Source organism: Siphateles boraxobius, unplaced genomic scaffold (assembly GCF_051911475.1).
Source record: "Siphateles boraxobius isolate OS27281-9 unplaced genomic scaffold, OSU_SipBor_1 66, whole genome shotgun sequence".
In the NCBI taxonomy this organism is placed as follows: Eukaryota; Metazoa; Chordata; class Actinopteri; order Cypriniformes; family Leuciscidae; genus Siphateles; species Siphateles boraxobius.
Window position 1 is genome coordinate 13,745,203 of NW_027509193.1, and position 27,206 is coordinate 13,772,408.

A 27,206-nucleotide genomic window follows, 5' to 3' on the forward strand; every position below is an offset into this window, starting at 1 on the left:
GTAATTGTTACAATTGACCTGTGTCATTGTCGTTTGAACTCTATACTATAATTATATACTATACTTTAAGAGCTCGGTAAGTAAAATGAAAGACGTATTTAGACTAATTTGAGGAATAAAATACAGTAGGCTTTTTATTGCTGTAGTTTATGGATATTTTAAAGACCCCATGATATAGCTTAATGGGTTATTTTTGACATCCTGTTAGAATAGAACATTGTTGCAGGACATATTGAAGCAATAGTCCTTTTTATTAGTTTATTTTTATCATTTTTTTTACAGTAGCCAGCAGCTTTCTGAGCCACCCTGTAACAGGAAGAAAACACTTAGAACATTATTTAAAACATTTAGTATATAGATTTTACTTATATCAGTACAATAATCAGTTTATTCATTTTCTTGAAGCATATTATCGTATCAGCAAACACGAATATCGATTGACCTCTAATGTATGTATTCATATATTAGAATAAACTAATTTCAATGTATATCTATATATTGAATAAAACATGTTGTGAGTATTTTAAACTAGCAGTTACCCTGTTTTCAGGTGAATGTGTTCCCCAGCCTGTTATTAAGTAACAGAATCTGAGATGCAAGATTTATTTTGAGATTGTATGGGTTTGTTCTATACGTATGAATTTAAGTCCATTTAACATTGGTATGTTAGATCACATATATTATCACCACACATGTGTTGTCTCTGAGGAGTAGCCTATTTGTTCTTGTCATCACATTCAATGACTCACACTTTGTAAACATGACTTTAGCTTGTGTTATCCCAGGGCACAAACACATGCACACAGGGGACTGAGTGTTAGGACGGAATGCTCAGATGCTTTTACATTGAGTCATGAGACCCCTCAGATCAAAGTTTGGTTTTTCCTGCGGTCAAGAGCAGCTGAAACCTGATCCTCCTCCCATAGTGCCACAAATGGACTCTGTCAATCACTTCTGCTCTGCCCTGTTGAAAAAATTGATAAAACGATGGGTGAGATTGGCAATGGCCTTCCACTCCCTCAGTTTTTAGTGAATTTCTCAAAAGAAAATCTTTCTCAAAAGAAAGAGAGAATGCTTGTGTGTGTGTTTTATATCAGTAGTAAATTATAAAATTGTTTTTATAAAAGAAATAATATAAATAAAAAAAATTCAGGTTTTGACTAAAAAGATAAAATATATTTAAAAGACTTTTTATATTGTCCTTTGAATGCATACTAGTATACAGTGCATTAAGTCAGAATGATTGTGTCAGCACATTGGAACAGAAATCTAAACTTCCACTAAACCTACATGAACCAAACTTGAATACACAGCATGTTCTGTCCTTTATGACATATTATAGAGTGACAAAAATGCACTAGAACATGCATGGTACGCATGACCTACAATGAATTGGATGATATAGTATGTGCGCTGAAGATCCCTTGAGCAACAGATTCTAGATTCTCATGGCTTACTCACAGCAGAAAGTGTGTGGGTGCCTCTGTGAGGTCCGGATTCTCACGCCTTACAGCAAGACAGTTATTGCAGGGTGGGTGTAATACCTGTAATCCCTGCCATGAGAGGTCATAATGTAAGGGTCAGAGGTCATTGGAATGTTAACATCGTAATAGTCACATCTTAAGAGGATTAACTGCTCAAACAAATTCACCTTCTGTTCTTCTGTGTCTGCCTCTCTGTCTTTATAGGGTTAAAACAGGTTATACATAGTTTATATAGTGGCAGCAACGTACAGATGGACCAATTTTAAATCTGTGCAAGCCATTGTTTAGTAACAAAAAAGTAGCTTCCTTCTGAACTTAAACAACAAGTGTAATAGTGTTAAGTCCATGTAGGCAGTGTGTTGAAATGTGAGGGATTGTGCTTGCGTGCTAGTTCAAAGCCTCTCCTTACACATGGCATTCTTCCTCATGCCTTATTTAACTAGCAGCTATTAATATCAGCTGTCTTACACATTGCACTTACACTTAAGTTCAGTTTAGGATATACAGAATCTATTTAAAATTTAAGCAAACGAGTGACACTGTTTTCAATATATTAACACTTACATAAATGCAATGTAGACTTGCAAAGACAAGTGAAACATTTATAAATGTGGGCATTCATACAACTGCACCACTATTTACTGGGAGGCAAACTGGAGAATTTATTTTTATGCATAGCTGTTTTTGTTCAATTCCACTATTTCTTGCAGGAGAAAAGTGGATCCACTGTTCCCTCCATCCTGAACAGAATGCAAACAAAGCAGACCCCACCCACCTACAACAAAACCAACAAGTTCACCTCTGGCTTTCAGAACATCGTCGATGCCTACGGCATCAGCAACTACCGGGAGATCAACCCAGGTAACCCTGAACTTTCACCTTTAGTTGCGGATCAAGTCCAAATGTCCTCTGCAATGATTAAAATGGGCTTCAGATCAGCATATGTATTTCTGTAGGTGTCACAACATATTGTTTGCATCCATTTTTGTGCTCATGTGCTCAGCTCCATACACCATCATCACCTTCCCCTTCCTGTTTGCGGTCATGTTTGGCGATCTGGGTCACGGTGTACTCATGACCTGTGCTGCACTTTATCTGGTACTGCGAGAGAGCCGATTAATTGCCCAGAAAAACGACAATGAGGTATCCATCCACCCATCCATTTAAGCACCATCTCATTATTGATGTTTGTCCTTATTCATATCAAATTTTTTTCATGTCATATGAGCCTTTTTGTATATATAGGTCCTGAATATAGAAAATATTGATCATCATTGTGTTAAACTAGTAATTTTGTTAATTTAGCATGAAAATCAAATCTTTGACGTGAAAAATAAAACGGACATCTCTCATTGTGGGATTAATTCACAGGCAAAGCTCAATGTGACAGTTATTATTAGTGAAATGATTGTTTTAAATTCAAGTTAAAAGTTGTTATAAGATTATTTTCTTTTGTTTGGGATGAATAAAAAACGTAGTTTGAAAATTGACGGTTTAGGCCTAAATTGTGTCTCTCTCTCTCTCTCTCTCTCTCTATCTCTCTCTCTCTCTCTCTCTCTCTCGATCTCTCTCTCTCTCTCTCTCTATCTCTCTCTAGATGTTTAGCATGGTATTTGCAGGCCGTTACATTATTCTCCTGATGGGACTATTTTCAGTGTACACTGGGATTATCTACAACGACTGTTTCTCTAAATCCCTCAATGTCTTTGGCTCAGGCTGGAGTGTCAAACCCATGTTTGGAGAGAAAGGAGAAAACTGGACGTAAGTTGTTCGTTCCAACCCTTTGACTTTACAAAAACTTTGTAACTCATAATCATCACTTGTTTGAGTTTGAATAGATCCGTTCTATCATTCAAATCGAATATTCGTTCATAGCTATTAATTTGATTATTTTTAACATGGAATTTTCCATCATCTCATACAGGTTTACAACACTAAATGCAAACCGGATATTACAGCTGAACCCTGCTGTGCCAAACGTGTTTAATGGACCCTATCCAATTGGCATTGATCCAGTAAGCACCTAGTTTCTATATGGTTCTGTAGCAAAGATAATGTAAATTCAGTCCTTTAAAGGTTTTTTACTTTCTCCTCTCACAGATCTGGAACATTGCCACCAACAAACTGACGTTTCTGAACTCCTTCAAGATGAAGATGTCAATTATTCTGGGAGTCATCCACATGACGTTTGGAGTTATTCTCAGTCTTTTCAATCACCTGTATGCACTTGTCCATTATTACTCTCAAAGGATCTGTATTGATATTTTATGCTAATTTAAGTCTGTTTGTCTATGTTTGAAGGTACTTCAAAAAACCTCTGAACATCTTTCTGGGTTTTATTCCTGAGATCGTCTTCATGATCAGTCTGTTTGGCTACCTGATGCTACTCATTTTTTACAAGTGGTTGGCATATGATGCCAAGACCTCAAAAGATGCCCCCAGTCTTCTAATAGCCTTTATCAACATGTGCCTCTTCAGCTACAACGATCCCACTAACAAACCGTTATACACGGGACAGGTACACATTACCGACACATACCAATTTAATCAGCATATGTGGCAGGTGAGACGCCATGACATTTAAAACTAATCTTTTGTCTCTCTCTTTCTCTGTTCTGTAGATGGTAATTCAGTGTCTGCTAGTTGTTATAGCTCTCGCCTGTGTACCATGTATGCTTATAATAAAGACCCTTGTAATGCGCAGGCAATACCTCTGGAGAAGACACCTGGTAAGGACCTGTTTGAGACACTCGCACACCGCATTCAAGATTCTTACATACCCAGTTTATTTTTAGATTTTGTTTTTTTATCTTGTAATTTCCATACCCAGAGTGAGACTTTTGTGGGATGTGGAGTGTTTAGATTGTAAACATGAAATACCATTGCTACATCAGTAGGCAAGTTCTTTCACGTAATGTCCACACAGATGTCTTATAAGTTTCATAAGTGTGATTTCCAGGCCTAAAATGCAGTTTATTCCTGTGTTGTCAAAGCTGAATTTTTAGCATCATTACAGTGTCACATTATCATTCAGAAATCATTCTAATATGCTGATTTGCTCACTGCTCAGGAAACATTTCTTCTTCTTATTATTATGAATATTGAAAATAGTGCTGCTTGATATATTTGTGGAAACTGTATTTTTGAGAACTATTTGATGCATATAAAGTTCAAAAGAACATTTATTTGAAATATATATTTTTGTTTCAGTTTAGATCAAATTTCTCCTATCTCATTAAAAGTATTATTATTTTTTTATTGTGCCCTGTTCTAAAGTCTTTCTTCAGCTAAAAAGTGTTTTTGGGTGCAAACTCTACAAAATCTATCATAAATGACTGAATAACTCATGTAAATGTAATGAGAAAATCATGTAAATTCATTGGTCAGCTAGCGTGGGAACCCTGATAACCGATATGCTAGATTATTATATAATGGCTCAGCTACAGTATGACGTAGTTTGACTTTTGCTGTAGGGAACACAAAACTTTGGGGGAATCCGTGTGGGTAACGGCCCCACAGACGATGAAGCTGAGATCATCCAACATGACCAGCTTTCCCAAAACTTAGACGAAGAACCTGAGGTAAGGGAAGATTCTCTTTTTTCGATTGTTTGTCTGTCTCTCTCTCAACTAAGCTATAGAATAACATAGAAATAATACTTTTTGTCATACTAATTAAATAGATTACCCATGCTTGTGTCCTTTTTATTTTACCAAGATGCTTTGATGTAGCATTAGTTTGTGAAGTCTAACAATAGTCTTTCAATAGCCAGAGAATGACTCTTGTTTGCCGACCCAAGAGCATATTTATTTGGATTATTGTTTTTGGGTAGGGTTTTTCTGTCCGACACTCTGTGTGATGACACCTTTTAAATCTGAGAATAGCTTGAAATTTTATTGTAACCTAATTAAGTCTATGTTCTTCATAATAGTCTATGTGCAACTTGTTACCACCCACACGGTGACAATCGACACCAGGGTACCAAAAACTGCTGCAGTTGGCAGTGGGCATTCCTTTCTGTGACTCACTGGATCTGTGATCTGCATACCAGTGCTGGTCTAAACTGGGTCTTCCACTTTTAAAAGCACTATCTATCCCCCCAACCACTGTATCCCAGGGAAACCAGTCTCAAAACAATAAACAAACCCGCACCCGACTAATTGAGCTTCTCTTCTATGAGAATAAAATGGAGGAAGAAACAGTAAACTGTTAATACAATTACCTGCTTTATTTTAAGGTTTGAGATGCAGTCATTTCACTACATTAGTGCCAATTATCTTCCTCTTTCCGCTCCAAACAGGCCTGTCAGTATAACGCAGTCAGCCATAAAGTCAAGTTACTGGAGACTGAAGTCAGATCTCCAGGATTGTTTATCTCTCATTTTGGTGTGTACAGTGACCCTGCAAAAGTATTTGGTTACTGAAGCCGCACTTAAAAATGAATGAATTTAGTGGTATCTGCTACCTAATGACGCTAGACCTTTTCTCGTAAACAGCTTAAATTTCCCAGCTATTTTGCAATTACTTACTGTATCAATATGATTTTTAGAGGATGTATGAATTCATCACAAATGAATTCCTCCCTCAAATTCACAAAGATGTCCTAGTTGAGTGTACTACAACACATTATGTTCCAATTTTGACTAACAGATAATGTCCAGACAATTGTCTTATTTATGAAATCAACTCTTAATTTATAATTTCAAACCTAAGTATTTTTTTCTCTGAAATGTGTACTTTTAAGTGTGCGGTGCTTCTTTAAAATAAATGCCAATTGGTTTGACTTATTGTATTTAAGGCATTCATGCATTTGTATTAGTGTGGCTTAAGTGTCTGAATACTTTTTGGGGCCACTGTATTTTGCTCTGACGGAAAATAAATGTGTCTGTCATTAGATCTTTGCATTTTCTGTGAACTTAACAGTTTTTCCCCCACTGTCTCTTCATCAGATTCTAACTCTGTCATTAACCCTATTTTAACCCTGTGTGTCTGTCTGTGCATGTCTCTGATTATATTTCAAGCAGTCAGAGGAAGAAGTGGTAAGAGCAGACAGCCTTCTCGACTCTCTTTACATTTGTGTACACGTGTGTGTGTGTGTGTGTGTGTGTGCGCGCGCGTGCGTGCGTTTGTGGGCGCCACCACCCATATAATCCTCTTGCTCTGCGGCTTGTGTGTATCCCTGCAGGTTTCAGTGTTGGTAGTCTCCTGTTTTTGGTGTTCGGTTCTTTTCCAGCACAACTAGATAGATTCTTTTCTAGACGTCCATTTTCCTTAGTTTCAGCCGCCATTATTACATGGGAACGATCTGGTGAGCCGTGATTCTGACTTAAATCCCTCCAAATTATGCTGATGATCTGAAAGGTCCTGCGCTGTGATTCTGTTCTTATGCCCGTGAGATCCAGGGCTGTTAATCATGCTGTGATTGAGCTGAAAGTGGGATTAGATTCATGCGTTTTCATCTGTCTGAAAAGCTCTTATTGCTCTCTTTCTCTCTCTTTAGTTTAATTTTGCAGATGAAGCAGTGCATCAGGCCATTCACACAATAGAATACTGCCTAGGCTGCATCTCAAACACTGCCTCTTATCTACGACTTTGGGCGTTGAGTCTGGCCCATGCACGTAAGTAAAGCACACACACACGCATGCACATTTATTGTATTCAATACAAACTGAAACATGGTCATATCTGGGCCTGAGAAATAAATAGAAATTTCTGCAGTGAATATAAGATGTTTTGTTTTTCCCCTGCTCTACTTTATTAACTTAGTCGTAGGCAAACACTTTGGTTATGTAAGCCCCTGTAAAAGAAGAAAACTCCTTCCAATTATGAATTCATTCATAAAATCCCATTCCAACAAGTAATGAATGGGAACCTTCTACAAATTTACTTGCATGCTTTTCCTCTCAATATGCAATGTGGAGAAATAATGTAATTGTTTACAAGGTTTTTCTTAAAATGTGTTTCTTTTTTCTTACAGAGCTCTCTGAGGTCTTGTGGTCAATGGTGATGCACATGGGCCTCGCTTCTAGGAATTTTGGTGGATTCTTTGCCCTGTCAATCATCTTTGCCTTCTTTGCTACATTGACAGTGTTTATTCTGTTGATCATGGAAGGCCTGTCTGCCTTCCTTCATGCTCTTAGATTGCACTGGTAAGCACACACACACACACACACACACACACACACACACACACACACACACACACACACACACACACACACACACTATGCCTGACTTTACAAATTACAGTTAAACCTTTTTAAGAGCAGATGACTCTTTGTTGCACCCTATCAATAGCTACATGCACACTGCAGAAATAAATACTGTGGTATTGATCATTTTGAGTGCTTGGTCTTATTCTGTACACACAAAGTTTAATTATTTGCATGTGTGAGAACTGCATTCTACAACCAAATTCACTCCCTGAAAAGTTGCCAACCAAATTTTTATTAAGTCCATGTTTTAAAACCAAACTGAATAAGTAATTGTAAATGCCACTCTCTTTTGGTCACTGACAGCTCAATTGAAATGTGGTGCTAGAAAATAAACACATTTTTTAATTTAATTTCATCCAGAACTGTAACTCACTGACTTTGTTTCCCACTTTATTTCTGTAGGGTGGAGTTTCAGAATAAATTCTACACTGGACAAGGCTTCAAGTTCATGCCTTTCACTTTTGACAGCATTCTGGAGGGCAAGTTTGAAGACTAAACCACACCCACATTCTCTCCCTTCCCCAACTGCCACACCTCTAAACAACAGGAGCCAATCCGATTATGTTTGAGATTTTATGATTTGTGTGAACACTGTGACTTTGTAAGGCTCTACATTTCTCAGGTGTTCTAGATCAGGACATTAATGGAATAAATTTCAAGAAGGTAAGCTAGAAGTATTTAGTAGAAGCTGAGCTGAAAATAATCTGAGCTAGAACCGTATAACATATTCGCAATGATTTCAGTACTCTTAAATACTTGATAATGTAATCAAACTCAAGTGCTGTTAACATACAACACACAGGAGTATGAACAGCTTGTTTTTTGTCGTAAAAGCCTCATAAATGTGTACATACTCTTTAATCAAGACACAATATCATTAAAGTTTCCCTACCAATATAGTACAGGTGGAGATTTTGTCTGATTTCTATATTTTTTTTCCCAGTCTGTTAAATTATTAGTTTTTTTTATGTATCTTTTATCCTTTGTTAAACACATTTCTAAAACAGTTCTCATACAAAGGCACCTAATTTGAAATGCAGCAAAGCAAGCTTCATTGTATGCCATTTTACAATCTTCTGTCATGCAGAGAGGAGGATTTCCTCATTAAGCATTTCAGAATAGTAGTTGCAAATAATCCCCCAGAATAGCCAGATTTATTGCAGATTTTTTCATTCCTTTGCAAACACAAGCAAAGAGTAGTTCTATTTTAGTTGGCCTTGAACTGTGTTGCGGGGGGGGGGGGGGGGTGTATTTTGCTGCTGTCTTTGGACAATTAAAGGCAAATACACATCTAAGCTATGTTAACCGTATGAATCTGTTAGCTGCAGTGCCCGGTTCTGGATTTTTTGATTGTTGTTTATAATTGAGTTTACAACATACACATGCAATGGCTCTTGAAGAAAACATATTTGCTTGCTAGATGTCAGAGGCAGTCCATTTAGTTTTGAAGAAATTGACTGTAGCAAGTAAAAGCAGCCAGTGAAGCTGTGATTGTCTATTTTTTTGTCAATAAAGAAGGACTGGATATGAACTTGAGATTTTGTTTTTCTTTTTTGTATGCGTGTGAGAAAAGATCTGTTGATAAATCATATCTAAATGTGTAATGAAATTAATATAATTATTATTGATATATTATATTATTATATGGCATATTATTATTATATTATTGATATAATATCATTATTGATAATATATAGCATGATTTTTTTTAAGTGTCAGCTGCAGTTTAATCCCAGCTGAGCTGATATTTGGAACAACAGCACAGATACTCTTAATTGTGAAATTGCTTATTTACACTTCAGACTAATTTTGACCAGTTTTTCTCCTTTTTTTCACTGCAAACAAAAATACTTAAACAAAAGCTACAGTGCCAAGCTTTATTTGTAAATGGAGCAACAGTAGTTTCCCTTCTTAAAGCATTCTGTAATTACGCCTACTTGCTAGAGAGGAAAATCGCAAACTTCGAACAGTCAAAAATCAGACAGCTCCGCTTCTAATACACACCTCTTGCATACTCTGGTCTGGAACTTTGCAAATGTGAGCAGAGCGATAAAAACAATAACGTCCAGTGCCATTGAACTAATTATAAACACTCTTGGAACACAAAGTTTAAAACAATTGTGCTACGATTACAAGTGCATCCTATCTACCTCATTTATTGTAATTCCTATGGTGATTCCAATAACACGTAGCTATCTTTGATTCAGGATCAGGTTTACGCATTAATGACTCATAAATCGATTTCAGCTGTTTGTCTCATACCCTTGCATCAATGAGTGAGTAAGTGAGTGGGTGGGTATGTGTATGTGTGTCCCTTGCCAGGTTCTTTTGGGAGGGTGGAGACACCCCTTAAAGGGTCAGTGTGGGTGTGACCTTACAGTAAGTGACCCGGGTTAGGGGGCTGGACTGAAGAGGGAAAGGGAAGCCCTGACGGGCGGGATTCACATCTGTGGTCACACACTCTTCCTTACCACATGTACACTCGCACACACCTTGGAGAAGAGAGTCTGTTTCCACCGACTGGCTGACGTCCCAGAGTAGACTTGAGGGAAAGAGGAAGGGAGGAAAGGTTTGAGGCATTCTAGCAAACCTAGAGAGTAGTACGTAATGGTAGTAGGTAGTACTGGTGTAAGAATTGTTAAATGATTGGTTCAAAGTAGTCAAGAAAAGTTTTGAAGAGTTGCCGAAGGTTGTTGCCTGCAAGTTGGAGTCATTCCGCTCTGATCATTGGGTGTCTACTGTCATTCAAGTCTTTTTTTAGTGCTTTATTTTTACCCTGGGACTGCATTCTTTCACACCAGGCAAGTGTGTGCGTGGTTCTCCTTTCTGTCTGCAAGCAAGCTTGCGTGCGTATTCATCAGTGTATACTTGAAACCTGCCCATGGCCGACACAGACTTCAAACTGGAGCGTGCCATCTTCGCCGAAATCTCTGACGATGATGATGAGGAGGTCGCCTTGGTGCCGGCTTCCACCAAACCTGCCACAACAACCAAAGTGTTCAAATCAAAACGAGACGATGATGATGATGATGACGACGATGGTGACCCAGCGAAGGAGGTGGACCTGGTGTTGGGGCCGGGACTTGATGGAGGTGGCACTGGTGAGTCTGAGAAGTCTGAGGCCCAGGCTACCGGCATGTTGGTCCTGGCACTCCTAGACAAAATCATAGGTGTGGTGGACCAGATCCAGCACACTCAGACAGGTCTCGAGGCCAAGCAGGAAACCATGGAGAAGAACATGAGCAGCATCCAGACAGAGCTGGCCAAGCTGGCAAAGAGTCACGTTGGAACGGCCGGGACAGTCAACAAGCTCCTGGACAAGGTGCGAAAGGTGAACGTCAACGTGAAGAGCGTGCGAACGGACCTGGAGAAGCAAGTGGGACAGATAAAAAAACTAGAGAACAATGAACACGAGCTCCTCAAGAGGAAGAACTTCAAAGTGCTCATCTTCCAGGTGAGTAAGGAGTGCATGACAGAGTGTATGATTGCAGACATGGCATTCCATCTCCTTTCATTTGTCTTAACTAATGGGTACTAATTAGTCTTTTAGCACATACTTGCTTTTCGAAGTGACTTAAAGGAGCCCTTGAGCAACCTGGAGTTATTTGACTTGCTCAACTGCATGGATCCCTTCTTGCAGAGTTTGAACTTAAAGCATTTTTGTTACCATTCTCAACTCTAACCAAAGGGGTACATTCTGATTGTGGAACTGGAACTAATTCTGATTGGTTATAAAAGCTTGAGTCCAGCTTATCTGTGGTCTTTTCCTCACTGTTCTAGTCTAGGTAACCCATTTTTTAGAACAGCTGTAGAAATGGCTTTTTATGACTGATTTAGTTAGAAACTGATTTTTTAAATGTTTTCATTGTTTGACTGCAGTTGTTTTTGCTAGCATGGGCACATTGTTTGTCATAGTAAAAATGGCAGTGCCTTAGACCACTTAGTTCCTTAATCTATATCTTGACCTTAAATTGTTACTTTGGAGTTAGCTTTTTATAACACAATTAAACACTTCAGTTAAGTGTTTTAAGCATGTTCATGTGGTTTTGCTTTGAGTGCATGAGTGTTTTTGAAATCCTCTTTCCCAGGTTTCTTTTGGAGTACACATGGATTCCTTTGCAAGGCTTGGCTTTGAATTCCCCACTCAGTATCATAAAGTGTCAGTTCACTCCTAAGTGAGCCTTCAAAGGTTCCTGTCTCACCTCACAGCAACCTCTGAAAAATGCTGGGTCAGCACATTCCATGAGTACACTGCAAATACTACATGCAAAACTAGCTGAAGTTTGTAGAAATGTATGTAATACAACTCAAAAGAGCACACACACCACACGGCAGAGAGATGTAGTAATAAAGCATGTTTCAGACAGAATCCTGTGTACATTCTTGCAAAGCAGTGGATATACAGTAGTTGTTAGTTCCCTCAGAAATTTGGTAACTTGTTTCCTGCACCAAACCTACTGCGGAGACATCATCCGAGTGGATTTTTTTTGTAATAAATGTAGAATTTATTATGTACACAACGATTTAAAATGTGGGGTCACATCAGTACAATGTATTAATGCTTTTAAAAGAAGTCTCTTATGCTCACTAAGGCTGCATTTATTTGATCATACATTAAAATCGTAATACTTTGAAATATATTACAGTTTAAATAAGTGAAATTTTGATGTATTTTAAAATGTAATTTATTTATGTAAAGCTGAATTTTCAGCATCATTACTCCAGTCTTCGGTGTCAAATGATCCTTCAGAAATCATTCTAATATGATGATTTGATGCTCAGGAAACATATCTTACAGCATTTATTTGACACATAATTTTTACAGTTTTAATGTTACTTTTGATTAATATAATGCATTCTTGCTGAATAAATGTATTAATTTCTTCTTCAATCAAAATGTTTAACAGTCTAACAATAAAGATGTTTATAATATATTTATAGATTATTCACAAATATGATGCTTATAATAGACTGCGATGCTTTCCAGATGATGCACTGCACTCTTTCACAGATGTCTTAGCAACGTACATGTGCTTACTGGAAAAATAGAAAAGGTAATTGTACACTGCCTGCACAAAGAGAAGGCCTATACTCTTTCCTTAATCTCTCTCTCTCTCTCTCTCTCTCTCTCTCTCTCTCTCTCTCTCTCTCTCTCTCTCTCTCTCTCTCTCTCTCTCTCTCTCTCTCTCTCTCTCTCTCTCTCTCTCTCTCTCTCTCTCTCTCTCTCTCTCTCTCTCTCTCTCTCTCTCTCTCTCTCTCTCTCTCTCTCTGGTGTGATATAGTTGGCTGTGGCAGATAGTTGGCAGGTGTTTGAGGGTATAGAATGAAGACATTAACATTTATATTTAGCCTATATCTTCTGCTTAACTGCTGTGTACCCGTCCATAGAATTATAATCCTTCTGTAATTTAAGGTAGATTTGCTGATTTCTGCAGATTTGAGTATAATCATACACCCAAGTCTGATATCTTTCAATACAATATGGTTTACACTCACAACTGAACTTACTACTTCAATAGAACATTAAATAGTTTTCTACATGAACATCTCTGTTTAGTTTACTCATGAGGGGAATTGACTAGGAAGAGCGAGCTTCATTTATTTGAATTCTCTTAGAAACTGATTCACCAAAGGAATTATGCAAATCAGGTAACTGCTCAATTTGCATAATACTAAAATATTATACAAGTAAATCTTTTCAAATTGTAAATAAAGTGCAAGCGAGCTTAAGTGTGTTCAGAGCGTGCTGGATCCGGTATGGACAGAGACTCCCTCTGAGACCCCCATCCCTCTTGAAACTTCCCTTACATTCTAATTATAGTGCAGAATTCAGTAATGTCTGCAAGGATACCATAATGACACTACCGTACCGTCAGAGAGCCTTTGAGTTTTAGAGGGACTATAGGCCCACCGCCGCACATTTGCAACGAGCTTTGTCAGTGATCCGATAAGTCATTTGCTAATATAGGGAGAGTGGGGTGATTTGTGCCGGGGGGGAAGTTGATCCACCCCTTGTTTCTGGAAAACCATAGAAGAAATTGGTCATGTGACCACATCATTTTGAAAAGCCATCCATTTTACATATCCTCCAAAGAAGAGAGACACATGGCATGAGATGTAAGCACATTTTAGCTCTAAAAACTGTTTATTTCCTTTCAAAGTAAAATTTCTGATTAAGGTTTTTTGATTGTAGTGTCTGAACAATTATTGACAAGTTTGAAAACATTTCACACATGTTTTAGGGCTTTAGCAGGCTACACAATGAGTCTATAGAGTTAGCATGATGTTAGCTCTTAACTGCTGGATCATGCTAGTTTTTCAAACTTGTGGGTCTGGGGTGATTTGTGCCAGTGGCACCCCCACTTATAATTATTTTCAACATATTATTAATTTGTAATTGTACATTGTACTCTTACATAACATTTTAGCACTTAAACTATATGTGACATTCTTTTAGACCAAAACTTGGTGGTAGAGGCAGAAGGGAGCAGAAGTTTATATTCCCCTGCAGCATTGAATAGTGGGATGTTAAGTAGTAGGCCAGACCACCTAGACCTACATACTCACAGGGGATTATCTGGAGAAGTGAGGAGATGGGCATGCCTCATCGGTGTTTGACTTAGGCCTACCTCCCATTTGTTTATTTTAGCTAACACTGATTTCAGTTTTGAATTTGCACTATGTTATTAAAGAGAAGTTTTATTAAGTTTTTAAGTGGCCTAAGGCACAATAGGAGGTTTAGAAATTAGCCTAGTCACTTTATTCTTATATGTTACATAATTGACAGACAGCGTTCTATGTATGTCAACAGGCATCTATTGCCAAAGCCTTCATTCACAAATATCATATATTGTGTATTTGAGTTGACTTATTCCAACAGTTTAATAGGTTGACAATATCCAAATAAACCTTAAATTAGTATTTTTGTATTGAAATTGTCTTGCTTTCATATAGCATTACAGTTCATAACATTAAAATGTTCTGTTTTACTTCAGAAATCACTGGCACAATTTACCCCAACGTATTCTCCCAAAGGCACAACTTACCCCGAACCAGGGGCAAGTTGTGCCACGAGACCACTTTTTTCCCAAAAGCTATATTTCTGAAACAATTTATTTCAGACCCAAAGTTATTGTTCTCAGGGATGCACCACATCCTGAAATATATCCTTAAGTTGAAGGCATTACTGTCATGGCTTCACTTTAAAGTCACTTTGAGTAAAAGCTGGCACAACTCACCCCACTTTCCCCCTACCATAAATATATTTTAAATAAAATACATTTAATATTAATTACATTTTACAGTAGTTATTAAATACAATACATTAGCATGATATCAGTCATGGTCGCCTAAATGGTAGGCTATCCTCATAGCAGTGTGATTGACAGTTATAGCCTATATATTTGTGTTCAATGACTCTTTGAAATCCACAGATGTCATTGTGCGCCAGTAAATGTGTTGTTATGGCTTTCAGTCAGTGATCTGACAGCATTGCAGTGAAACAGAAGCGTCTATTTGTGAGTGTAACATGTAGTCAGGATGAGGTTTGGTGTCCAGCACTTGACTCACCGGCGTTACTGCATTTAGCCTCACTAACGAGTCGTTTCCTTCCAGCGCTTCTCTTAGAGGCTCGAGGGGGGGACACTGGTGATGTAACTGCTCTCTAATGTTTTTAACTGAAAGATGGAAGATGACAGTAGTCAGTGAGGTCATTTACTGGTATATTTGTAAAGTGTTCTGTTGGCTTGTGCACCTATTTCCCATCATTTCTCCAGGCAGATGTTAAGAAGATTTACCTGATGGATCACATGCAAAAAACGCTTCCTTCACACTAAAAAATGCTGGGTTGTTTTAACCCAAATGTGGGTCAAATATGGACGAACCTAACAGTTGGGTTAAAATTTTTCATTAAAACATTTAACCCAACGGCTGGGTTTGTCCATATTTGACCCAAATTTGGGTTAAAACAACCCAGCATTTTTTAGAGTGTGTGTATCTTTCATGAGCAAAATCAGAAATGCATATTAGCTGAAAAACACGAGACGTATTCGTTTTTATTCATATTTTATTTCATATAGTGTTAATGTAAATATGCAAATGTTATAAATGCATGCATGCATAAGTAGATAACCTATGCATATTTGTTTACCAGCAGGCAAATGTGCCCTTATACAGTGAAAATAAAATAAATACAAATAAAAATGGTATTATCCATAATTGACATTGAATTTGTAAATCAAATATAATTTAGTATGCGCTCAAATTGCATGAACTCCACAAGTTTAAAATCTGTTGATCATGATTTGAAAATGATTCAAAGAGATCTTGTGTTTTACTGTTACATTTTTTTTACTTATTAATTTATGTATAGTTACACTTATTTAATATATTAATTTTATAATTTTTTGTTACTGGTTTTACTACAATAATATTATTTATTTCTAGGGTAACAAATATATATATTTTCACTGTGATCACAGACAATGGACACTGTAGATCTTTTAAAAGTTTGGGATCAGTATGATTTTTTTTAAAAAATACTACTTTTGATGCATTGAATTAATCAAAGATGTTACAAAAGGTTTCTATTTTAAGTAAATGCTGTTCTTTTGAACTTTCTATCCATCAAATTGTCATGAAAGAAATATTGCAGTTTCCACAAAAATATTAAACAACAAGCTGTTGATAATGTCAACATTGATAATAAAATGTAATGTTTCTTGAGCAGCCAATCATCATATCAGAATGATTACGGAAGGATCATGTGACACTGAAGACTTTGCCATCACAGGAACAAACATTCACTGCCTAGCCAAAAAAAGTTGCCAAATTTAAATAGACAAATGCTAGTCTATGACTTGATCATTATTGCTGTGATTATTATGTTTCTAGCATTTTATATGTTACAACAGTTCTTCTAATCCTAATTAATGAAAGGTGTTGCTTTTCATTTCTTAATTATTCATGTGAAGACACAATATGGCAATATTCGAGGATGACAATGTCAAGATTCATCTAAATCCTATTTACATCCAAACAGCGACTTTTTTTTTTTTGGCCCGGCTCATTTTATATTGATATAATATTTCAAAACATTACAGTTTTTACTGTATTTTGATCAAATAAATACAGCCCTGGTGAGACTTTCAAAAACAGTAAAAATCAGTAAAAATCTTCCTGACCCCAAACATTCGAACAGTAGTGTGTGTGTGTGTGTGTGTGTGTGTGTGTGTGTGTGTGTGTGTGTGTGTGTGTGTGTGTGTGTGTGTGTGTGTGTGTGTGTGTGTGTGTGTGTGTGTGTGTGTGTGTGTGTGTGTGTGGATTTAATTGCACATGAAGTTTCAGTTTCAGTCTTCTCTGATGGAATGTCCACTCAAGCAGCAGGTTACAGGACTGGCATTTATCAGATATCTAATCACAGACCCCTGGGGTCATAAATTACCCCTGTAAAACTGGACTTGTGTGTGTGTGTGTGGTCATTTTAATTGATTTATTCAGAATTGACATTGATATTATTCTCAGAAATGTTGGAAGTCCGTACCAGAATAGTAATTACAGGCACAAGTAGAACTCCATCAATTCTTTTTAGGTTTTTAGGGGGTTGAAAAATACTGCCACTGACCTCTTGGTCGTACCTTAAGCTACGCACCTTGGTCGTACCAGCACCTGATGTAAAGACATTTTCATTGCATTGTTTAAAATGTTATTTCCATTTGCAGCTCTGCACCTGTGGTGAACACATGCACGTCAAAACACACTATTTTTGGAACACACATCAACGGAGTGGTATTAGCTTGCTTGTGCACACAGACAGTGATATTGTGACAGTAGTGTCATTTCTAGTGAAGCTCATTTCCTCTACATTAAACAAAACAAAAAAATCATGCTTTGGTAAATCGTAAAAAAATTCAAAATGATGACTTCCTATGTCGTAATTGTGAATTTTTAAGTGAGAATTTTGGCTTTTTATGGCATAATAATTATGATTTTCAAAAGCATGATCTTATGTGCTGGGCTTCCATTCATTTCTACTGCAGTCTGGTAAGAAAATGTTAAATGCTAAGAGGTGTTTGTTGGTTAGTGGTTTGCTAGGCGGGAGATGATGAGGTGTGGCTGTGACTTATAGGGGTTTGCGTGATCTCCAGCGTTACTGTTGGCCTCTGCTCTATTTTTGCACTGAATTCAGGGTATCATATTTACCCAGACAGCAGTGTGTGTTCAGTGTGAGCGTGTGTGTGTAGGTAGATTGCGTATTGCGTGTTAGTCCAGGCCAGAATGTGATGCTTGATGAATGGTCTGAGGATAAATGAGGCATGAGTTGCCACCCGTGTGTGTGTGTGTGTGTGTGTGTGTGTGTGTGTGTGTGTGTGTGTGTGTGTGTGTGTGTGTGTGTGTGTGTGTGTGTGTGTGTGTGTGTGTGTGTGTGTGTGTGTGTGTGTGTGTGTGTGTGTGTGTTTATTAACCGTCAGAAGAGGTGGTTACTGGTCACTTTTATTTTTTTAACATGTTAGATAATATGTCAAATATGAGATACAGGAAATGATAACTGCATGTGTCACATCGATAGTGTATCACAGGTGTACTCTCCCAGGTCCTGGAATTACATACTTTCATATCGCTTGCATGAGCCGGGCTGCAGATGAAGACGGAGCAACACTTGATACTTTGGCGCTTGAGCCAGACACAGCAGAAATGCACTTCTAAAATCTGAAGATAAGACTCAGCTTCAGTTATAATAAACCTGAATTAGGAATCATTCTATTCCAATTATACTGAATCGTGGTGTCATGGTGGCAGCAAATGCAGTGATTGTAAATACAAGTACAACATTTAATCATGTAAATTGAATGTGTGTGCAAGGATATATGTATTATGAATCTGTACAAACAGGCTGGTAAAGGAGGTTATTAGGTGAAAAGCCTTTACCTCTTTGACATTATGAAGCTGTCAGATACAGAAGCATGAAAACAGCCGCTGGCTCCCATTTCAGCCGGAGTAGTTTAATATAGCCTTCAGCCAGTGAGAGACAGAAACCTAGTGTGTTGTGACTTTTGGATTCATTTGTTAATGCTGTCTTGGCCCCTAGAAAAACAAGTGCATGTGGTGTCCTGACTGACAAAACACAGATCTTGACTCTTATGCAAGAGAGAGAGATGATATTTTTGTAATACCTGTCAGGATGAAACCCATACTAAACTCATGGTTGTTTCACGTTCTCAGTGGGCGTTCTGCTGTACAGCTGCTGTTCTGGATCCAACAGAACTCAACAGCTGCTCAGTGTCTCAACCTTAACATGCCTTTCAACACCACACACATACACGGCTATTATCAACCCCTCACCGGCTGATTTTGTTTAGCTGGATATGTCATGCAAACTACTGCAACAACTGTTTTTGCCGCTGTCTTGGTTACGGTTGTCATGGTGCATTGGTTCACAGATAGCTGTTAATCTGTGTAATTGTTTGCCTATTGTAGGGGGTTAGGATAGGGATCCGTCTATACAGCGTGGGTTGACGTTCTTTTTAGCACAAAGCTTTTGAGCAGGAGTTTCAGGGTATTATTCAGCACCAGACACACTGGCAGCAGTATTAATGTGCTGTTTATGGTTACTGTATTTGTACTGCACTAAATAATTGCAAACAAGGTCCAAAATGAACTTTTTTGCTGCTAATGGTGAGTGATTTGAGAAAATTGACTGGACATACGTATTTCTTACCAGCAATGAAACTGCAAGACAATGGAATTAAATAGCCACTTTCCTTGCATTGTAATGGAAATAGTGCAGTTAGTTCTAGCTTTATCTGTCACAAAATATTATGAAAAAAACAACTTTGGAATTTTGTTGGTCACATATTGTTTTAGTCGTAACTGTCACCCCACTTTCTGAGCATAGACGTGAAAATAAACTATTCAGACGGTTGGTTCAATGGTTGTAATGGTCAAACTATTCAATGGTTGTAATTCATGAATGCTTTACTATACAGACCTAATGATTGCACTAAAATCAAAGCCAATTGTCTTACCAAGTTTTGTTCCAAATTTGAAGTTGATGTCACAAATATTAAAGTTCCTATGAGATTTTGTTTAGGCGCTGTACCAAAAATAGCCACCGGATGACACCCAAAAAATATTCTTTTTATGCGTTCTCCTGTGACAATCTAATACATTTCTGTAACAATATCACTTCTATCACAAAACAGTGGGGAAATACGGAACCTTGAAACTCAGACCTTTCCAACGATATGCGTTTTGCCAAGATTAGAAAAGATTTTGATTATAAAATACAGGAGGAGCCCGCTACGTTTTTCCATAGTAACGCAATGTCCAAAAGATGAATTTTGAGTGTTAAGCTTTTGAATGATACCTAATTGAAATAAAATAAGTGAAAGGGGGAAAAAAGGCAATAAAAAAAGAGCTGCTAGCATCCTGTTAGCGCTTAAACCATGTGTCAAGTTATCGACCAACTGGTAAACATTTTATTTACACACCAACGCCAAATTTTACTTTGTTTGAGGCTTGGTAATTGTTAATTTTGTGCTCAGGTTTTAACTCTGTATATCCACAGACTTAACTATAGACTTAATAACATTTTTATATTTACAATACTTAAAATTGTTATTTTTACAAGAATATGTCTGAAAGTGTACTTTATTGTACACATTAATGTGGTTTTTAGCATCTGACTTGTGCCCTTGGTACAACGAAGATAATATGCAGTATGCACTTTCATAATTCTTTTTGGTAAGAAATCATGTAATGATTTCAATTATTCTGACAATGGTTAGCTGCATAAAGCTGCCTGCTCAGCCAAGAGAGAGAGATGCTGCATTTCATCAACGGCCCTGCCATCTTGGAATGGTAGAACGTATGTTTGAATAGAAATCAATTGAGAAGATGCATCATGCCTTGGTTTCCTGAATTTACTGCTCAGTTCATCATATAATCAATGTTAATAATCTTTTTGTTGGGAACTTTTTTTTTCGGAGTTTCTTTTATGAGAGAAGTCATGACAATTGTCAGTTAATCTCTGCCAACAGTTCCTTTCTGCACTGTAATTATTTTAACATTCACAGTTTAATAAGCTCAGTTTTATGGAATTTAGCTGTTAAAAACATGGTGCTATGAAAATAATCACTGCTGTATAATATACTTATTTAATTTAATTTAAATATATTCGGGTACAGGATCTTGACCTTTCTAATTAGATGGACATGCAGACTATACATCCATTCGGTATTCCCTTTAAAAAAATCTGAATTAATCACCAGCATTTTACTGGAATTTGTTGTGGTCGGGCAAATTGTTATGTTGAAAAAAGGCTTTCCAGTTATGTGATTTCCTACCCAGTGTTTCCATATATTCTCACTTGTTCTCTGTGTGTTGACACTGAGTTTTCTCTGTTGGCTTTAGCTGTTTGGATTGAGCATTGTGTAACATCTCTGGTCCTCTACATTCTGGCTTGTGCTGAAATTTTAGGCTGTTTATCGAACTGAGGTTCACATGAGGACAATTTTCTTTTTGGATAGCAAAAAAACAGAAATGGTTTGTTTTGACATTGCAAAAAGACAAACAGCTAAACTCAGATGAAGTTGTCACCAAAGTCAGGCAAGGCATAAAGTAAAGCTCTCACCTAAGACCGTACAGTTCCTCTTGGATGTTTATTAGGTGTCTCTTATGTCTCTCTCAAACATAGCACAATATAGACTCTGAGTAGCCAGTGAGTCCATCAGTGGATACGGATGCACAGCATCAGTATTTACTTGTTAGGATGCAGGAGGGAATAGTGATGTTTATGGAGTGTATGAATGAGTACTGTTCAGGGAATGATGGAATGAAAATGAGAAGAAAGTCCAGACTAGAATAAGCGCGCACACATCTTCAGCCTTCACAATAAGGAAACACATGCAAGTTTAAGAGGACTTCCATTGGCACAGGCCTAGAGGTTGAAAAACGAACAGATTCAGGTATGATAGAATATTTATTTGGAAATTGTCAGGAGATCCAGAGAGTCCTGTTTTTATGCAACTCTCCTGGATCCATATTGGTTTAGGCTTAAACAAAACACAAAGCATCAATTCTTTTTTAGACCACCAGAGGGTGTGTTATACTTCTAGATACTGCCATTATGTAAAAACTCTTTCAATTAGCATACCATTATATGACAATTTATAATCTGAATGGAGAATAATTACCATGGCAATATGCTTAGCATCTTAGTAGAACACATTCGGTTCACTTTGTTGTGGAATGTTGTTGTTTTTTTGCCCCAAGTAGGCTATTGAAATATATCTTTTCACTTCTTCATGTTTAGTTTTGTTGACCAGTTCAATTATCCACTGACATCCCCATTTAATGATGTTTGGGGTTAAGAAGATATGTTTTCTTGTCCCACTCAAATGTAGATGGCTTTTTGTGTGTGTGTGTGTGTGTGTGTGTGTGTGTGTGTGTGTGTGTGTGTGTGTGTGTGTGTGTGTGTGTGTGTGTGTGTGTGTGTGTGTGTGTGTGTGTGTGTGTGTGTGTGTGTGTGTGTGTGTGTGTGTGTGTGTGTGTGTGTGTGTGTGTGTGTTTGATTTAATTTTTGTATTTATTTGCAAGCAGTTGTTGGAAAATTCTGGGATTCTATTTTGGTGACAAATCCCATGATTGTCTTGGGTTACTTACAGAGTCCTACTTTCGTTGAATGTGCAAGAAAGACTGAATCAGTACTTTTTATTTATTCAGTCCTTTAAAGGACTTTGGTACTTTGCTTCATAGGTGATCTAGTGCTATGTACTACGGTACTACTATGTACTATGGCCTACATGAGTTTAAAACACAGCAGACAAATAAGCCACACAATAACAAAGAGTTGCATTTGTCTTAAATGAATAAATAATAAAAATTAACACTTTTCAGAAAAATACATTTATACATGTTATATACAGACAGGATGGTATCGGTGATGATGGCATTCATTCATATAATAAAAAGATGCTACTAAACAACTATTTAAAAATATACCGTCTTTTTCTTGTTTCTACATTCATTTAGATATTCAAATTCAATATGAACACTGTTACACACCTCAGGTCGTTAGCGACCCTATAGAATTTTTACAAAAAATATATATTTTTTTTTCATGTTGTATTGTTCATAATGAATTGATTTAAGAATACTAAGAAGGTTGATGTCTTACTTTAAAAAACGAACGAGGAGGAGCATAGTGCATGACGTCCCAGGTCACTAAAGACCAGAGGCGTTTAAGGGTTAAAGAAAAAACTGTGATCAATTAGTAGTTTTATATCAATTGACAGCACTCAACCAAGCTAAATTTGTTAAAAAAATAAATAAAAATAAATAAAACATTTTCTCATTTCAAACTAAATTTAACAAAAGTTTAGTTTTGTTTCAAATAATAGAAATATATGTGCATTATGTATATATTATTTTATACATTGTTAAAAATATACATGTATAGGCTAATAACAAAATTGAAACCAACTAAACATTGTAACACATTTGCTTTAAAATGTATGTCTTAATTTACATGCATAAACCACTGCATTTCCAGTGCCCTATAGAGGGAGTTCTGCACTCGTCGTCTGTAGGCTCAGTATTAATGGCCCACAGTTCAAATGAATCTCATTGACATCTCATCCTTGTTGCATAAAAATCAGTTCATTACCTTACTACAAAGCTCCTCCACCCATGTAATCATGATGATTATCAATCCCAGCATTAGACAAGTCATAGCATGTCCTGAATTCCAAATGTTGGTCTAAGAGACAAATGAGGACTGAATGACTCAATGTGAACATGTTAAGAACAGGCTTAGGGGTGACAATATAGAGCTATTATAAGTCTTGAGAAGAATGAAGTCCAACTGGTTGAAGCCTAAATACAATTATTAAGCTGATGATTAGTTTCTCACAAGAAATTCAGTGCTCAAACTTAAATCAGAATAAGGATTGTGTATTGTCAGCCGGATTCATGGATTTAAAATATTGATTTGGGTTTAAATTGTTTCAATAAATAATATAATCCTGTGTCAATACATGCATACAAGGTAATATAGAACTACACTGTATTCTACACTGGTAAAGCAATCGGTCTAACACCAAAACAACAGTAATATAATACTTAATCGTTTTTTTTGCCATTGTTAAAAAGTGTCGCAAAACCCCTGAGCATTTTGGACAGGAACAAATCCTGCTGAGTACACTATTATGAAACATGCATATCTGCAAACAGCTTTTTATATTCAGTACCCTTTAGTTAAACTGAAAGTGAAAATGAGCAGCTCTGTGATTCACTTTATATAAAATGGTGCTTTTTTATGCCCACTTTAATATCAACTGCTTATGTTCAGATCTAGAAGTTCAAGAATATTCTGATTTGCCTCATCTAATATAATCTGAATTCCTTAACTTTTCTCACCTCTTCTCTCAGGACAAAGTGAAACCTGTGAAAGTCTCTAAGAAGCCAGTGGCTGCAGAAGAGGAAGGAGAGCAGGTGCTGAGTGAAGGAGGCGAGGAAGAACACGGCTCTGAAGAGGAGGTGGAGGTCGAGGAGACCATTGAGGAATCTCGCGCTGAGCGCATCAAGCGCAGCGGCCTCCAGAAGATGGACGAGCTGAAGAAGGCCTTCAGCAAGGAGCATATGGAGAAGACCAGGCAGAAGACCAAGGAGAACCTGGAAAAAACCCGACAGAGAACGAAAGAGAACCTGGAGAAGACGCGTCTGAGAACCCGAGAGAACCTTGAGAAGACCAAGAAGAGCCTGAGCAAGAAGATGGATAAGCTGGGAACAAAGATGACCCCTAACACCCAGCGCCGCAATAAGATCCGTAGCTCCAGAGAGAAGATGAAGAAGACACTGACACCCGACCACACTGTCTACGCCCGCTCCAAATCCACCACCTACCGTGTGCCGCCCTTCACCTTCCACGTCAAGAAGGTCCGTGGGGGTGCGACTGAACCCACACCCGAGCCTGAGGAAGAGGAAGAGGAGGAGGAGGAGGTGGAGCAGGATGAGGAGCTCCAGGAGGAGTTTGTGGTGCAGGAAGGAGGCATAGTGTCAAAGGTGGAGGAAGGTGAACTGGTCAGTATTGACAGCCCAGAGATGGAGGCCTTGCTAGAGGCAGCTGATCACTCACGACTGGTGTTCCAGGAGACGGTGAGGCCAAGGGAGAAGGCCGGCCAGTAAGTCCAGTATGTTAAGCCCTGGAAAAAGCTCAACACAGGGGGAAAAAGGGAGTGTGGAGGTCTGGAGATAAATAAGGATGATGGGATGAAGGGAACTGAGATGTGCTTGATGAAGGATTAAAGAGCAAATGAATGGAGTCGCCTGGACCTTTTGCTGAACATTTGGTTTGCTTTATTTCTTAGTATCTCCTCATCCCAAAGGTTGCTTATATTTTATTATTATTATTATTATTATTATTATTATTTTGTTTTCATTAATTGACAGTTTTTCAAATTGACTAATGATCACTTTTTATTGTGTGGAAAAATGTAAAATACTCAAAAAAAGTTAACATAATTTTTAATTTGATCACTAAGGCTGACTGAAATGTACATTTAAAATCTTCAAAACATTTGAATGTTATAGTATTTTCTGAAATGGTGGATGTTAGGAGGTTTGTGCCCCGGAAGAATATTTTCATAAACACTCTCATGGCATTTAGATTAACAGTTAACTTATTAATTTGTTATCAAGGCTACCCGGTTGCAGCCAATTATGTTTATATTGAAGTGCCTATATTTAATGTACACCCTGTGTTCTTTATCACGTGATGTGACGGCTGCTGTTCACAGTATCAATTATAAGCAGGCCCTATGCGTCTTGTTGAATGTCTGGGCTTTGTGCTTTAATGCCTTGATTGAACTTTTGGAAGCAATTGGAACGTGAAAACTTTGAGATGCTAGAGAGAATGTTGTCAGATGGAAAGAAAGAAAGTACTGCGAATATAAACTGACGACTAACTTTTTGACTTTTGAAACTGAAGGTTTTATTTATCACTTACATTAAGAACTATGGTGAGTTGTTTTGTGGTCTGGCCACTGACGTTAATGTGATCCAAACTCCAAGGCCCGGTTTCACAGACAGGGCTTAAATTAAGCCAGGATTATGCTTTAGTTCAATTAGGACATTTAAGTAGCTTTTATAAACTTACCTTAGAAAAAAACATTACTGGTGTGCATCTTGAGGCAAAACAATGGCACTGACTATTTTGAGATCCGTCAATGCAAATCAGCTCAAACATGCATTTTAGTCTGGGTCTAGTTTAAGCCTTGTCTGTGGAACCGGGGGCAAATGTTTGAAATGCTTCACTCTCTAATTCAGACCTAATTTAAAAGACTTGTAGTTGCTGACATCTAGAGATGGCATACTTTGATCTTTGATCTAGATGTGTAAATGTCAATAGAAGCTCTTAGAAACCTGTAAAATCAAGCAGAATTTCAGTCGCTGAAAAGTTTGCTTTTGAGTATTCAGTTTTATTTATTCTGAGGTGAAATCATTTGACTGTTTACCTTGTTTGTACATATAACCTTTATCATGCTTAAAGCAAGATTGATTTTTTGTCATTCATATAAAGGTACACACAAATACAGTATTAGGTAAACCTGGGCTTACTCTATGGAAAAGGTTATTGATATATGACCCTGGACCACAAAAACAGTCACAAGTAGCACGGCTATATTTGTGGCAATAGCCAACAATACATTGTATGGGTCAAAATTATCCATTTTTCTTTTATGCCAAAAAATAAATCATTAGGATATTAAGTAAAGATCATGTTCCATGAAGATATTTTGTAAATTTCCTACCGTAAATATATACAACTTTTATTTTTGTGAGTGAATGCAGCACAATCGTGAACATAAATGGACAACTTTTAAGGCGATTTTTCTCAATGTTTAGATTTTTTTGCACCCTAAGATTCCAGATTTTCACATAGTTGTATCTCGGCCAAATATTGTCCTAACAAACCATACATCAATGGAAAGCTTATTTATTTAGCTTTCAGATGGTGTATAAAACTTAATAAATAAAAAAAGACCCATAAGACTGGTTTTGTGGTCCAAGGTCACATATAGGTTAATGGAAAAAAAGTAAACTGATATGATTACTGATATGATCTATCCAAGTAACTGTGTAATTCAGCTCACTGAAGTAAATTGAAATATATCGTATTTCTATTCAATATTTGAATATTCAGATCAGTCTTTGATCTTTCATTGTACTTTAAGTGCCTTCACGTCATATAATCAACCCACATTATCGCATAAATAGTTGAATTTTTACAAACAATACACTGAAAGCTCGGATTTTGTATCATGCTATTTATGATCCAATGTTATGAAAATACACAGCTATTGCAGTGTTCATGGCACATATGGGCAGTAGTTTTCAAGGTGTGATGGTCTGAATGAAGCTACTTATAGGCTCTACTGTTGTCCTTGTGAGATTTGTGGCTGTATAAATGGATTGGGTGTAGGTTGCTTTTAATAAACAAATAAAGTGTC

The 27,206-nt window shown here is 37.3% G+C and overlaps 2 protein-coding genes and 1 long non-coding RNA gene across 6 annotated transcripts in view; 2 read left to right on the plus strand and 1 right to left on the minus strand.

Moving 5' to 3' along the window:
* Nucleotides 1-9,229, plus strand: part of atp6v0a1a (ATPase H+ transporting V0 subunit a1a) — a 43,001-nt gene extending 33,772 nt beyond the window's left edge. For 2 of the 4 annotated variants that reach the window (XM_077212382.1, XM_077212384.1), the window contains 12 exons: nucleotides 2,195-2,345; nucleotides 2,488-2,627; nucleotides 3,082-3,245; nucleotides 3,409-3,499; nucleotides 3,585-3,703; nucleotides 3,786-4,002; nucleotides 4,106-4,213; nucleotides 4,958-5,065; nucleotides 6,505-6,522; nucleotides 6,984-7,101; nucleotides 7,461-7,632; nucleotides 8,101-9,229. In XM_077212382.1, coding sequence (XP_077068497.1) covers nucleotides 2,195-2,345; nucleotides 2,488-2,627; nucleotides 3,082-3,245; nucleotides 3,409-3,499; nucleotides 3,585-3,703; nucleotides 3,786-4,002; nucleotides 4,106-4,213; nucleotides 4,958-5,065; nucleotides 6,505-6,522; nucleotides 6,984-7,101; nucleotides 7,461-7,632; nucleotides 8,101-8,194 — 1,500 coding nt within the window. In that variant the 3' untranslated portion in view covers nucleotides 8,195-9,229. The remainder of the gene's footprint in view (nucleotides 1-2,194; nucleotides 2,346-2,487; nucleotides 2,628-3,081; nucleotides 3,246-3,408; nucleotides 3,500-3,584; nucleotides 3,704-3,785; nucleotides 4,003-4,105; nucleotides 4,214-4,957; nucleotides 5,066-6,504; nucleotides 6,523-6,983; nucleotides 7,102-7,460; nucleotides 7,633-8,100) is intronic. The other 2 variants (XM_077212385.1, XM_077212383.1) reach the window with 1 other exon arrangement.
* LOC143721719 (uncharacterized) lies at nucleotides 863-15,364 on the minus strand. The gene is made up of 3 exons (XR_013196773.1): nucleotides 15,268-15,364; nucleotides 1,462-1,553; nucleotides 863-964 (listed from the first exon to the last, which is right to left on the minus strand). It is a non-coding gene; the product is annotated as an uncharacterized LOC143721719 (long non-coding RNA).
* cavin1a (caveolae associated protein 1a) lies at nucleotides 10,173-27,206 on the plus strand. Its single transcript, XM_077212415.1, has 2 exons — nucleotides 10,173-11,152; nucleotides 24,127-27,206. Exons 1-2 carry the CDS (start codon nucleotides 10,580-10,582, stop codon nucleotides 24,880-24,882), a joined length of 1,329 nt encoding a protein of 442 aa, XP_077068530.1. The 5' UTR covers nucleotides 10,173-10,579; the 3' UTR covers nucleotides 24,883-27,206.